This window comes from Morus notabilis, unplaced genomic scaffold (assembly GCF_000414095.1).
Source record: "Morus notabilis unplaced genomic scaffold, ASM41409v2 Scaffold744, whole genome shotgun sequence".
NCBI classification, from domain to species: domain Eukaryota; kingdom Viridiplantae; phylum Streptophyta; class Magnoliopsida; order Rosales; family Moraceae; genus Morus; species Morus notabilis.
In genome coordinates this window covers 155,233-170,207 of record NW_010367602.1, presented here as the reverse complement: position 1 = coordinate 170,207, position 14,975 = coordinate 155,233, and the positions used below count along the sequence as shown (strand labels likewise).

At 35.3% G+C, this 14,975-nt stretch overlaps 1 protein-coding gene across 1 annotated transcript; it reads left to right on the top strand.

Moving 5' to 3' along the window:
• Positions 1-1,746, top strand: LOC21398168 (serine/threonine-protein kinase-like protein CR4). The gene has a single exon (XM_010112869.2). The coding sequence runs from the start codon at positions 247-249 to the stop codon at positions 1,267-1,269; it is 1,023 nt and encodes a 340-aa protein (XP_010111171.1). The 5' UTR covers positions 1-246; the 3' UTR covers positions 1,270-1,746.
• Positions 1,747-14,975: the final 13,229 nt, after the last annotated feature.

Genomic DNA, 14,975 nt, shown 5'->3' with positions numbered 1-14,975 from the left:
TTTCATACTCTACTTTTCTCTCTCGATCATTCTTCCGTGTACTTTTAAACTCTAACCCCACTTCCAAATCTCACATATATAACCCCGTTTTCCACACCCCACTTTTCTTGACCATCCAACCTCTACTTCTCTTCCCTTCTCCACCACTCAAAAAAAGAAAAAAAAAAAAAAGAAAAAACAGAGAGAGAACTGTATAAAAACCACTTTGCATATATATATATATATTAAACATTACAATTCACAGACATGAATCATAGCCAGCGTATTGCCTACTATTTTCTCTTGGCTCTTCTCTCAACTTCTATCCTTGTTCTCGTTATAATCCTCGTCCTCATACTAATCTGCAAAAGGAAAGCGGTCACCAATCAATCCCAAGACCAAGCCCTACTTCCGGTGATCAAGGCTTCAGCGACGTCGTTTCCTCTAACCAACATAGACGCCGCCACAGACGGCTTCAACCGCCGCAGAGTCATCGGCGAGGGCCGCCTAGGAACTCTATACGCCGCCGTTTTCGAGAAAGGAGAGCTCGTCGCCGTCAAGCGGATTCATCCCAGACTAGTTCTAAGCAATGCCGGTTTGGGGTTTTCAACGGTGCTTAAATCTCTCTCCCTGGCTCAACACCCCAACATAGTACAAATCATAGGGTTTTCGGAAGCGCCCGGCGAGAGGATTGTGGTGTCGGAGTTTGTTGGCACAATAAGCTTGGAATTCTATTTGCACCAAAACCCGGATGGCGTTTCGCTATTGGACTGGAGCCGGCGTGTCAGGATCGCCGCCGGCGCCGCGAGAGGGCTCGAGTACTTGCATGAGAGTGTGGCGCCACACATAGTGCATGGCTGCGTAAAGCCTTCCAATATTCTTATTGATTTGAATTTTGGTGCTAGAATATGCGATTTTGGCCTCACTTTTTTGGCGCCAAGAGAGAAAAGAGGTGTAGTTGGGTATGTGGATGATGAGTATTGGGGTCAGAGAAATGGAGGGGCTTGTAAAGAGAGTGATGTTTATGGATTTGGTGTCGTTTTGTTGGAGCTTTTGAGTGGGAGAAGATGTGAAGAAGGGTTGATTTTAAAGTGGGCTTTGCCTTTGATTAGGGAAATGAGGATTAATGAATTTTTAGATCCTAGACTTGTTATTCCTTCAGATGTTAAGCCTCTTGTTAGGTTAGCTAAAGTTGCTTCAGCTTGTGTTGGTAATTCTCGGAAAAGTAGGCCTTCTATTGGTCAAGTCGCAACTATTTTGAGTAGCTTGGAAACTGAGGTTTGTCTTTGATTTCTTTTATTTATTTATTTTTTTTAGGGGGGTGAATTTGTTTATTTATTGATCTAATTTCTCTAGATGATCTCATCGATCCCACTTACAACCACACTTTCGGCAGGAATTGTATAATGTATATCAACAAAATTTGAGATAAACTTCACATATATAAATGTGATGTCTGAGCATATTAGGATGTTAAACATTTTCTATTTGGCGGAAGTAGTATTTTGGACATCAAAAGGCAGATTTTTAACTAATGAGATCATATATAAGTATTAAAATGATGAACGAGAATCGTCAATAATACTGAGCACAACTTATTAATAGAAAATAGATCTTTTAATATGATTCAACACATGAGATTCATCTTTTATTAAAGTTGGTGTCCCAAACATTTTTATAGGATATTAATCAAATTTATTTAGATCATCCCATAAAGACTTGTAGCAGAAGAAATTGGACACTTTTGGGGGTGTTTGACTTTTGACCGAATTGTATTCAATTCAGATGATAAGATTCTGAGCAATAATATAGATATCGTATATGTGGAAATGAGTAGGACATATATATTTGGTGGGAGTAGACGTGGAGGAGGAGGAAGAACGTTGATATGGTAGAGGTGGGACGGCGTCTTTTGCCCGTTTTGACGGTGAATTAAAATCGTTGTTTTCCGTGTTGGAACGGCAAACTCTTTAGGTGCTTGAAAGGGACACGATAATTTGTCTAATTAATTTCGTCCTTTTCTTCAATATTTATTATAATTTGCTTTCAATCGATATCGTATTCTGTTAATTAGTCTTTTTCTCTTTGGCTATATTGCGCCATATTTTGGCCGTACAGTTTCTTCAAAACCATGCATTATTAATGTGATTTTTTTGACTCTATTATCAATATATATATACACACACATATACATATATCAATCACTTTTATATCATATCCATTACGAAACCGTGTTTTGTTTGGTTGGTTGGTGGTATTGTTTTAGCATTGGCTCCTGCAGTTATCAGTGATGCTCATTTACCCTGAAAGGTAATATACCAAAGGCAGAATTATCTTATTTTAGAAGTTGACAACATTTGTCTCTCTAAAATTACTTTGAAGGCGTGAAAGTTCTGGGGAAAATCGTCGGAAATTTGAAAACAAATTCTCCATCTTACTTATCTGTTCTTTTTCTTTTTACTCAGTCATTAGATCAACATTGGAAATAAAATAAACTGAACTACAAATTGCCGCGTGTTCATAATAGATGGTAAAGATTCCGGTAGGTGTACCAATCGTAACGGTTGGTAGGGTGTTAACACTTAAAGGTTCACTGCTCTGCTTGTTCAGTTATTCAAATCAAAAGAACAATAAAAATAAAAAATAAAAAATAAAAAAGGAAAAGAAAATAAAAAGCAAAAAGAAAATCAAATTTCTTCATGACATAGTTGAAATATTATATAAGGTACCTTAAAAAAATATATTATATAGGATAATTGACACGATGGTCTTTAAATTATTTAGTTAGTAATAATTTAGTTCATTTTTTTTTTAATTTTAACAAAACACCCCCAATATCCTTATACTGGTGCAATTAAGACATTTCTGTCGAGATCCGTTAAATTAATTACGAAAAAAGTCATATGACGTGACATGCTTTTACACTAGTTGATCTTCATCAGATTCTCAAACGTTTTAGGGTCTAAAAAAGAAAAAGGTTTTAGGGAGTGGGAAATTAGATGAGTGCCTTGTTTGAATGATTCGTCGTCTATTGACTCTGGATTTAGCTTTTGTTAACGATGACGACAAATCTTGTTGTCGTTGGTTTCCGAAATGATTTCAGAAGCGTGATAGTGCGGATTGAGTATAAATAAAAATTTTCATAAAATCTTTGTTGAACGCTATAGAATTTACATGTTAAATTAAATAATAATAAATCTAATTAATCCAATGCTCCAGTTCTCATATCACAACGAATTTTTCTCGTCTACTACTCGAGTCTATGAAGATTGTGTATGTCTTTCACTACCATCAACTGACTTATCTTCCACTACCATCAACACATGTACTATAATGACCAAGAAAATTCTGTAACTAAATAGCGTAATTTAAGTAATTAAATTAAGGATTTTCCTGGAAATTATCATACCTTAAAATTTAAAGATTTATGAAATTATTATTTCATTTTAGGAAATTATCATTACGATTTATGAAATTATTCTTTCTTATATTTTAAGTATCTATTCAAAAAAAAAATATTATTCCACTATTTCAAGTAATTTAAGTCTAAGAATATATTAAATATGTTTAAGTTGACAGCACCTAGGAGGATCATCACATGTATGTACTGAAATTGAGAATGGAAGAACTTTTGCCACTTTTTCTCTCTATAATCTTCGGCCACTATAGGTGCAAATAGAGTAAAATTGTGTTGTCCAATTTTCCACTTCCACCTTTTTAGAGTAGCAATTAGAGTCTCAGTAGAACTCTAATTTATCTCTAAGATAAGGTTTCCTCAAAATTATTGACGACGACATTGTTAAATTGTTGTCGCAAAAAAGGAACCAGGGTATATTCCTCAAGAATATTCTCAAAAATATTAATGAGGTGAAGAAGAACGCCGTCGTTTTAACATGAATTACGATGACTATTTAATCTTTGTGTGACGACATAATGTTGCCGTAAAAAATAACCTGCATAAACGAAATCGCAGACCACCTTCCGCCATTTTTCCCGGTGAAGCTCTCGCGTTTTCCGTTCATCTCTCCACCCAAAACCTCCAAAAATTGTCAAAAAACACTAAAAATAGCTAAAAAATATCGTCATCTCTTCAAATCTTTCATTTGTGGAGAGAAAAAGTCAAAAAAACGTGGAGTTTCATCTCCCTCTTGCCTCCCACTTTTCCGGCCAAACTCGCCATTTTCCGGCCGCACTCGCCGTTTTTTGGCTGCCGGCATCCTCTTTTCTTGCTGCCTTACCGTTCTCCAACCCCTGGTATTTGTGGGTTTGGATTTTGTGGGTTAATATTTTGATATTTAGTTAATTGATTTTGGTATTTTTGTTATGGTTTATAATTTTGTTTTAGATTTTAGATATAGTTTGTGGTTTTGAATCTAGAATTGTGAATTTTAAATTAGAATTGAAATTATTATTTCGTTTTAGGAAATTATCATTACGATTTATGAAATTATTCTTTCTTATATTTTAAGTATCTATTCAAAAAATATATATTATTCCACTATTTCAAGTAATTTAAGTCTAAGAATATATTAAATATGTTTAAGTTGACAGCCACATAGGAGGGTCGTCACATGTATGTACTGAAATTGAGAATGGAAGAACTTTTGCCACTTTTTCTCCCTATAATCTTCGGCCACTATAGGTGCAAATAGAGTAAAATTGTGTTATCCAATTTTCTACTTCCACCTTTTTAGAGTAGCAATTAGAGTCTTAGTAGAACTCTAATTTATCTCTAAGATAAGGTTTAAGAAAATTGATGATTAATTTTTATTTTAAATCTCATTTAAAAGCACGGTAAAATTCTCATTTAATTTTAGTGCAACTTTCTTTCTCTTGCTGTGTGAAATTTGACCACTACAGGGATATCTCCCTGTGAGTGGTGCCAACAGTATAGGCCAAGAAGAGATAAATTCCTACTTTATCCTATTGTTTAATTTTGACTCAAATTCAAATTTCTATTTAAAATCAAACTTCAAACATATTTGAAATCTAATCGGACAACTTGTCTAACAAATAAACTAGATAACTAGAAGAGCAAACAACTGAATTTTAGAGGATTGCTCTTGATGTTAGGCATGCACACCATGTGATTCGCACCATATGTATTTCAAAATTACCTACTATATAATCACATTATCTAATATACAATGAATTCACAGTTAATTTTTTGAGTGAATTAATTTAGAATCCATATTCTAAATTTCCCATTATTTCTTAATGTCTTGAAAAAATTACAAGCATGAGGCGGAGACTCATGAACCTATAATATCAAGTTCTAATCAAATTAATAATTACTCATACTCTTTAACTAATAAATTAATTCTATTGATTTCAAAGTTACTCCACTATAAACTTGGAATTGCACTCTTGATATTATAGACATTTATTTACAGTTGTGAAACGTCCATTTGATATAGCAATTTCATATAAATCGATCATACATAAATAATTCGTAATGAGAGCTAGGTGAAATCCGTTAATCTCTCTAATTACATCTTTATCCCTGAGTATCATTGATTCTCTAATAAATGGAATATTCAAAAAATAAATTCATGAACCGAGCTCGTTACATATTCAAGTATCGAATCAACCCTCAAGAGATTCCATCTCGTAATATTAACATTACTGCTGCCTACTTCAACATGTCTCTAAGATACAATGAATAATATTTAGTAATATCAAAAGTTGAACCAAGTAAGTCAAAAAATATGAATCCACAAATAGTAGTCTGCTAATAACTCAGGATTTAGATCATTTTTTATATGACCATCGGTATGCTCAATTAGAATTTCTTTACTTAACAAATATTATTAGAAATTCATATTGTATCTTGTCCCGGTCCTACATAATCTCATTATGTAAAATACACTCATTCGATATCCCTACATATCATCAATGCATATAAGCTCATTTTATTATTAATGGGAATGATATGTATTAATAATGTTTTAACTAAATATTATGTACTTTAATTAAATTCATTAATGAACTTATTTCAATCTTTATCCTAAAGTATTATCCTATAATACATAACACTTATATACAATATTTAAGGTCACATAAAAAATTAATCGTGAATTTTCAATGATATTCACAAAGGATATAAAATACAAATACACATAAAATAATGAAAATTTTATTTTATTAAATAAATAATAAAGTCTTTATTATATCTCATACTTTTAGAACATCATTCCTAACAGTCGTACCAAAAACGGATTCAAAAATTACAAAAACTCATAACCACCCCATAAACTAAATTATCTAAACTAACTTGCAACTTGACAAAGAAAAACAAACAAAAGCATGCCAAAAACAAACAAATCAAAACATTATTGCCTCCATATTTTTCAAATAATGTCAAAGAAGATGAAACTTTAAATCTGGTTCGAATTATGTCAAAACGAAATAAAATTTGTATTGGTTCCACCAAATAATATTAAGTACTAAAAAAAAGCTGTAAAAAAAACTGATCATCAAATAATGTCAAATATATAATAAAAACAAAACAAGTTGTAAACTTTAATTAATTGGACTTAAACACCAAACAATTTGTACATTACATTCCAAGAACATCATTACAATTTCAGTACAAACAAAAAACACCATTACGAAAATGAAGAAAAAAAATTCACTTCCACATGTTGCTTCCTCTAGAATTAATTAGCTTTTGCATTGCTCAACTGATTCTTGAAAATTTGTTCTCTCTCACAGTGGGTATTGTCATTTTTCTCAAATTGAGTATCCAAATCATTAACATAGGTATGATAATCTTTAATCTTCCACACATAAGTGGGTCTTTTCAGACAAAATAATTCAAGGAACACATCCTTCACGTTGAAAAAGAGTAGAGAAGCAAGCAATTTCAAACATAATTACTTTAAGATTTCACATTTTCAACAACCGTATTAACCAAAATGATCAAAACTTATCCCATACAAATGGCACCAATAAAATCTGCTCCAAGGTTGAGGTTCGTCCAAGAAACCAAGACCTTGGTGGGTTTCGAATTGCATAGTGACACAAAGGGCTTCTTCCATTGCAACCCAAATTTGAAGAAAAATTTCAAAAACTCTAGAGTTTTTACACAATGCTAAGATTTTTACAAAATATCAACCCCAATTCTTTTTTTTTTTTTAATGTATATCAGCCTTAATTTGACCCAAGGTTATATTTCTATGCATATGGCCCTAGTGGGTAACGTGGCTTTTTCCGTTTTTAATTTGACAGATCTCGATGGAAAGACCTTTAATTGCACTAATTTAAAGATATTAAGGGGTAGTTTGTCAAAATTTAAAAAAGATAGACCAAACTATTACCAACTAAATAGGTTAGAGACATTTCATGCCAAATACTCAATTATATATATATGGGCTATATGTGGTCCCTTTTTTTAATTTATCTTTTTAAGGAATATAAAATTTTTAACTGGTACATTAATTGGAATATAAGAACTTTTTATTGTTACGGGTTAGATCTCAATTGTATATACACTATGCTATTATTGTTTTTATGAGGAATTTTGAATATATATGAATGATAAATTAAAATTAAAAAATTATATTTTAGTTTACATGAAAGGTTTAATGAGTTATCTGTTGGAAAAATTAGAACCTGTGACACAATGGAATGATCCATCCCGACTCACCGATTAAACAAGTTAAGAGGCAGAGTTTTTCCTTAGAAATGGGTGATGAAGGTTGTTGCACTCCGAAACCGTCCTGTTCATATACGAGTATCTTTAATCGAGTGCTAGATTATTAATGTATCGACTGCTAAAATTTAATATATGGACACGAAAGCTCTTCTTCAGTACAATGCTAATTTTTATGTTATATTTCGCATATGTTTATTTGTTATCAAATTTAAGGCACAAAAACACAACATATACAAAAATCTGACATTTGAATTGATTTGTTGAATTTTCAAAATCAATTATAAAGTTTCATATTTACGTTTTGAAATTCAAAAATTATTTTCATTTTCTAACAAAAATCAATGATTGCCAAAAGTAGCATTAAAAACTTGATATCAGAGAAGTAATAATTTAAATAACATTTTTAAATAATGATAAAAAAGGGGATATCTTAAAGATGACATTAATTAAAATGAAAGTAGTACATTGAAACATACAATGAGTAACAATTCTTAAAAAAAAACAAAAAAACAAAAACACACAACGAGTAATAGTTTTAAACATCGCATTTTTCTGGCTTGTTGTATGAAATTTGAAATTATAATGGGAGATGGTGGCATTGGCCTTTTTGTTCTAGATTTGAAAATGAGTGATGTTGGAAATTAAACCATCACCGACTTCGATCTTACCAAATCAAACACAGAAATGAAACAAACACAACAAGAACACACCAATTGATTTCGGAGTTCGGTGAAATCCCACCTACATCTCCGCGAACTCAGAGGAAGTTTGATATGCACTATACGAAGAAGCTAGTTACAAGAGAGTTACAAAACTTCCAGAGATTCACACCCTAGCACTTTCCCAAGAAACTGAGCAAGAAATACCCAAGAAAATCAACCTTTTCTCTCCCCTTTCTCACTCTAGAACCGTCTATCTCTTTCTAGGTTTTTTCTCTCTCTGTACAAGTTCTTTCTCTAACTCTCTCGAATCCTCTGGAAGAAAGAAAAGAAAGTAATTAAAAACTGAATTACATCAAAAGCATTTATCTTATTTGGAGTCCAAGCAAGACGGTCCAATGACAAGCTGCCACCTATGCTTCACTTGCCCACGTTAGCTTCAAGTATCTTCTGAGTTTGCATCCCAATAGAAATGACTTGTCGTTTCCGTCTTCAATAGAACCAGCGTTTATCAACTTCAAAACTGAGTCACAATAGAATTGTTTCAACAATCTCCACCTCAATTCTATGTATGACCAGGTAGTGCATATCAATTCTTCACTCTTCTGGATCCTGGCTCGATATAGTTCTTCAATCACCCATTGTCTATACCAAGCAGTTTAAGACAATGCTTAAACTTACTCAATGTAACTACCTTTGTTCCCATGTGTGCCGGGTTCTCTTCTGTGGGAACTTTTTCAACATTTATCAATCCCTAAGAAACGTTTTCCCTGATAAAATGATACTTTACTTCAATATGTTTTGTTCTATCATGAAATACATGATTCTTACATAGATGAATAACACTTTGACTGTATGAGTAGATGACTGCATTTTGGTCAGTCAATTTCAACTCTCTAAGCAGTCCCTGTAGCCATATTCCTTCCTTGATTGCCTCTGTAGCTGCCATGTATTCATCCTCTGTTGTAGAGAGTGCAACCACTGGTTGTAGCTGTGTTTTTCAGCTGATACAATTTCCACAAACCATAAAGAAGTAAGAAGTAGTAGATTTCCTGGTGTCTTTATCCCCATCATAATCGGAATCAATGAATCCTTCCACTGTTATCTTGCTTCCATGTCTTTTGTAGTGCAACCCATATCCAACTGTTCCACCGATATACCTTAGAAGCCATTTCATGGCTTACCAATGCTCCTTCCCTGGATTTGACATGTATCTACTTAATGTACTGATTGCAAATGCCAAATCAGGCCTGGTACATACCATAGAGTACATGACTGATCCAATTGCATTTGCGTACGGTACTTTCTCCATGCAGGCCTTCTTTTCATCATCTTTCAGACTCTGGAGTGAAGACAACTGAAATTGACTTGTGATCGGCTGTGAAGTTGGTTTAGAGCCTTGCATTGCAAATTTCTCCACCATCTTCTCCATGTAATTCTTCTGACTAAGGAATACAGTAGACTTCGTTCTATTTCAGTTGATCTTCATTCCGAGAATCTTCCCTGCTGGACCCAAGTCTTTCATGTCAAATTCTGACTTGAGCATTTTCTTCATTTTCAACACCTTTTCCCTGTCTTTACTGATTAGTAACATGTCATCCACATATAGGAGTAGATATTCAGCTTTAAGGATGTCTGAACCTTTGAAATATAGACAAGCATCATACCAACTTCTTTCAAACCCTTGCTTTGTCATGTGGGTATCAAACCTTTTGTACCATTGTCTGGGTGACTGTTTAAGCCTACACAATGATTTCTTCAGTAGGCAGACCATATCCTTGTTTCTTTGGACTTCAAATCCCTCTGGCTGTTCCATGAAGATCCTTTCCTCAAGCTCTCCATGCAAGAATGTGGTTTTAACATCCATCTGGTCCAACTCTAAATCAAATTGAGCTACCATAGAGAGCATAATTCTAATGGTCTTGTATTTGACCACAAGAGAGAACATTTCGGTGAAATCTATTCCCTCATTCTGTGTAAAACCTTTGGCGACTAATCTTGCCTTGTATTTAATTTGTTCAGTATCTGATGGTCAGTCCTTCAATTTATAAATCCACTTGCAAGCAACGACAGATTGATCCATGGGCCTAGGAACCATTACCCATGTTTCATTCTTGTATAGAGAATTCATCTCTTCTTTCATTACAGTGATCCATAGCTTTGATTCTCAGGAATGCGGTTTTAATATCCATTTGGTCCAACTCTAAATCAAACTGAGCTACCATAGAGAGCATGATTCTAATGGTCTTATATTTGACCACAAGAGAGAACACTTCAGTGCAGTCTATTCCCTCCTTTTGTGTGAAACCTTTGGCAACTAACCTTGCCTTGTATTTAAACTGATCAATACCCAGCTGCCATTCCTTCAGTTTATAGATCCACTTACAAGCAACAACGGATTGACCCTTAGGCCTGAGAACCATTTCCCAGGTTTCATTCTTGTACAGTGAATTCATCTCCTCTTTCATTGCCGCGATCCACAGCTTTGATTCTGGTCCTTCGATAGCTTCTTTGTACGTAGCTAGCTCTTTTCTATCGATGTCTATTGCTGTCATGAAGGCATATGCAAGCAAATCTGTGTAGGCAGAAAATGCATATCTTTGAGTGGGTTTAATCTGCCTCCTTGTCCTGTCCCTCACTAGTTGGTAATCATTTATGGTGATGTCTGTAATGGTTTCTTCTTCTTGAACATCTTGAAGGTCGGCTTCTAGTTCTGAACTGGCCTGCTGAAACGTTTATTCCCTTTGAAGCTGATCACCATTCAGAGGCTCCACCTGAGGTTGATTTCCATTTTCCTGCTCCACCCAGACTTGTGTTTCTATTGTACCTGTAGGGTTAGTGACAAAAATACTCTTTCCTGCAGCAGTATTAATGTTAGACAGGCAAGGGAAAATTGATTCATTAAAAACGACATCCCTACTGTTTATGGTCTTAAAACCTCTGCCCTCTCTAACCTATAACCTATATCCCTTTGTGCCCTCAGGGTCTCCTAAGAAGACACATTTAATGGGCTTGGGATCCAGTTTGCCTTCCCTTTGGTGTGCATAGGCTGCACAACCAAAGGTTCTCACATGAGATAGGTCTGGTGGTTTGTTTCTCCATATTTCTTTAGGGGTTTTAAAGTTAATGGCACTTGAGGGACACCTATTCACTAAATAGGCAGCAGTAATAACTGCCTCACCCCAGAAACTCTTTAGTAACCCAGATTGGAACAACATGCATCTAGATTTATTAAGTAAGGTTATATTCATCCTTTCAGCAACTCCATTTTGCTGTGGAGTTTTCCTTACAATTCTATGTCTTTGGATCCCTATTTCAGCACAGTAATTATCAAATTGTTTATTACAGAATTCTAACCCATTATCAGTCCTAAGGGTTTTTAACTTCCTATCTGTTAGATTTTCCTGCAAGGTTTTCCACTGTTTAAATTTACTTAATGCATCATCTTTAGTTTTAAGTAAGAAAACCCACACTTTCCTGGAAAAATCATCTACTATAGATAAGAAGTAAGAATTACCTCCATAGGTTGTGGCAGTTTCTGGGCCTAGAGATATGCGTGCACATACTCCAAGATCCCTTTAGATTCATGTGTTCCTGTGCTGAACTTGAGCCTGTGATGTTGTCCTAGAATATAGTGTTCACAGAAATCAACCTTGCTTACCTTGTCCTTACCAAGAAGTTTCTGGTCACCTATGATCTTGAGTTCTCTCACACTGATGTGCCCCAGCCTGTTGTGCCACAATATTGCTTTAGAATCTTCAGGAGCAATGGCCACAGAAGTCTTCCTTGTTAGAGTTTCTCCTAACAAATAATAGAGACCATCTTTCTTAACTCCTTTGATCACCACCATTGAGCCTTTGGAGACCTTCATTTTTCCACCTTCAATCTTGTTGATGTAGCCCGAATCATCCAAGATTCCAAGTGAGATGAGGCTTCTTGTCAAGCTAGGAGCGTATCTCACATCCCGTAGTTGTCTCACTATTCCATCAAACATCTTTATGGACGCTGTCCCTGTTCCTTCCACCTGGCAGGTGTGGCTGTTGCCCATCATTACCTTCCCACCATTTATCTTCTTAAAATTAGTTAACCATGACTTATTGTGAGTCATGTGATAGGTGCACCCCGAGTCAAGTATCCAGTCTTGGCTCTCAATGTTGTCTGCTGCCATCAACACCTCACCACTTTCATATCCATCACTGAAATTGGCCGACTCATTGTTGTCATTTCCATTTGATGAGTTCTGCTTCTCCTTTTGTTTTCTTTGAAACGCATAGCGGTCCTTCTACAAGTGACCTAGTTTCTTACAAAAGAAACATTTCATGCTCATGGCACTGCTATTGCGAAAGCCCCTACTGCAGAGTCCTCGCTTGCCTCTGACTCTGATCCCTCTGATTCGGGTTCTTCAACCGCCGATGATGCTTACTGTCCTCGTAGCCCACTAAAGCTAGGAACAATCGAGGCTTACCTAATGAGTTTACCTTCTTGGTATTGACCCCTTTCTTCTTCAAAGATTGTTCCATTGGTAGATTCCTTTGAAGAAAGAAATGAATTCATCCTCTTTTGGGAAAATGTAGAATAATAGATTTCCACTCACCTCATGTACCTATCTTTTCCTCTTCCTCGAGCCGAGTAAGGTCTTGAAGAGTTGGCTCCTTCCTTGGGAAAAATGGTTTTTTGCATTTGATGAGTCTTGCCTTTCAGTCTTGATGTCAAGATCCCTAGACTTCAAGGCTGATATAACCTCTTCCACGGTGATAGAGGTCCTGCCATACTTGATGGCATATTTTACCTCTTTGTATGTTTCTGGCAGAGCATTCAACAGAATAATTGCCTGATTCTTATCACTTAGAGCCTCATTTTCCCTTGAGTTTGCTAGTTCAATGTTCATTCTCAGAAAATCATCAAGGTTTTGTTCAAGTGTCCTAGAGGGATTCATCTTAAAACCAAACAGTTTCTTTTTCAAGAAAATCTTTTTCGTTAAAGATTTCTTTTGGAAAAGTTCATCCAACTTGTTCCAAATCTTGGCAGGATTTTCTTCTTTATCAATTAATCTTATCACAGAATCAGATAAATGTAAGATGATGATACCTATAGCAGTTTCAAGCAGTTCTTGCTTCTGATCGTCTGAGAATTCCTTAGACCACTTTAGGGATTCTTCCAGCGCCTCGAGTAGCCTTTGCTGGGCGAGGAGTCCTTTGATCTTTCTTCTCCAGATGAAGAAATCACCCGAGCTATCAAACTTATCGATCTCTATCTTCATGTTTCTCAAACCCCTAAAAGGAATTTGATTCTTCGTGGATTAGACTAGATCCGAAGATGGAAAACCTCTAGTGGACTCCGGATTCAGTGGAATATCTTCAAAACCCCTCAAATCTAGAGAGCCTTCAACGGAATGTTGAACTCCTTCAACCTCCAGTGTTTCTTGCCCTAGATTCTTGACTGAGATCGATCCCCTCTCTTAACCAAGAGCTCTGATACCACTGTTGGAAATTAAACCAACACCGACTTCGATCTTACCGAATCAAACACAGAAATGAAACAAACACAATAAGAACACACCAATTGATTTTGGAGTTCGGTGAAATCCCACCTACATCTCCACGAACTCCCCAGAGGAAGTTCGATATGCACTATACGAAGAAGCTGGTTACAAGAAAGTTACAAAACTGCCAGAGATTCACACCCTAGCACTTTCCTGAGAAACTAAGCAAGAAAATACCTAAGAAAATCAACCTTTTCTCTCCCCTTTCTCACTCTAGAACCGTCTCTCTCTTTCTAGGTTTTTTCTCTCTCTGTACAAGTGCTTTCTCTAACTCTCTCGAATCCTCTGGAAGAAAGAATAATTAAAAAATGAATTACATCAAAGGCATTTATCTTATCTGGAGTCCAAGCAAGACGGTCCAATGACAAGCTGCCACCTGTGCTTCACTTGCCCACGTCAGCTTCAAGTGTCTTCTGAGTTTGCATCCCAATAGAAACGACTTGTCGTTTCTGCCTTCAATAGAACCAGTGTTTATCAACTTCAAAACTGAGTCACAATAGAATTGATTCAACAAGTGAGTTACCAGACTCCGTTATCTCTTTATTTGTTACAAGAGTATGAACTATTATTTTGTTTGGTAAAAAGATTGTAAATTAATGCAAGGTTTAAAAAATTTTATAAGACTCTTTACCTCTGATGATATCATATATAAATTATTTGCTCACGTAGCAAGCAAAAAGAACAAAAAAAAAAAAAGAAGCAAATTATTTGTGGATGATCAAAGCGTTTCCAACTTTTTGATCTTGTTCACTATTCTCATCTTCCATTCTTGTTTCTCCTTCCAATCCCTTGTCTGTCATCATAAGTTAATCAAGCACTGAAGGTGTGTGTCTACAATTCTCTCTAATGGTTAAAAAAAAGAAAAAAGAAAAAAAACGAAAACCGAGATAGGAACACCAAAAGTCCTTATATGGTAATGGGTCATCTGGGTTGGGGATTTTCCCAATCTCCGCATAAAGGAAATTCGATCCTTCTGGGGGAGTGGTTGTGTATACGTGTTAGACACTAATAAATCTGATAAGTTGGGAAAATTTGGACTTTTCACATTCTAAATTTCAGAAAGTCTAAAATTACGAAAAAATACTAGCGTCGATAAGAGGTATATAGGCGGAATCGCATTCGGAAACCGACACCAGCC

Bases quoted from the DNA above. Each gene is read 5' to 3' on its own strand.
- LOC21398168 (XM_010112869.2), top strand. From the start codon at position 247: ATGAATCATAGCCAGCGTATTGCCTACTATTTTCTCTTGGCTCTTCTC.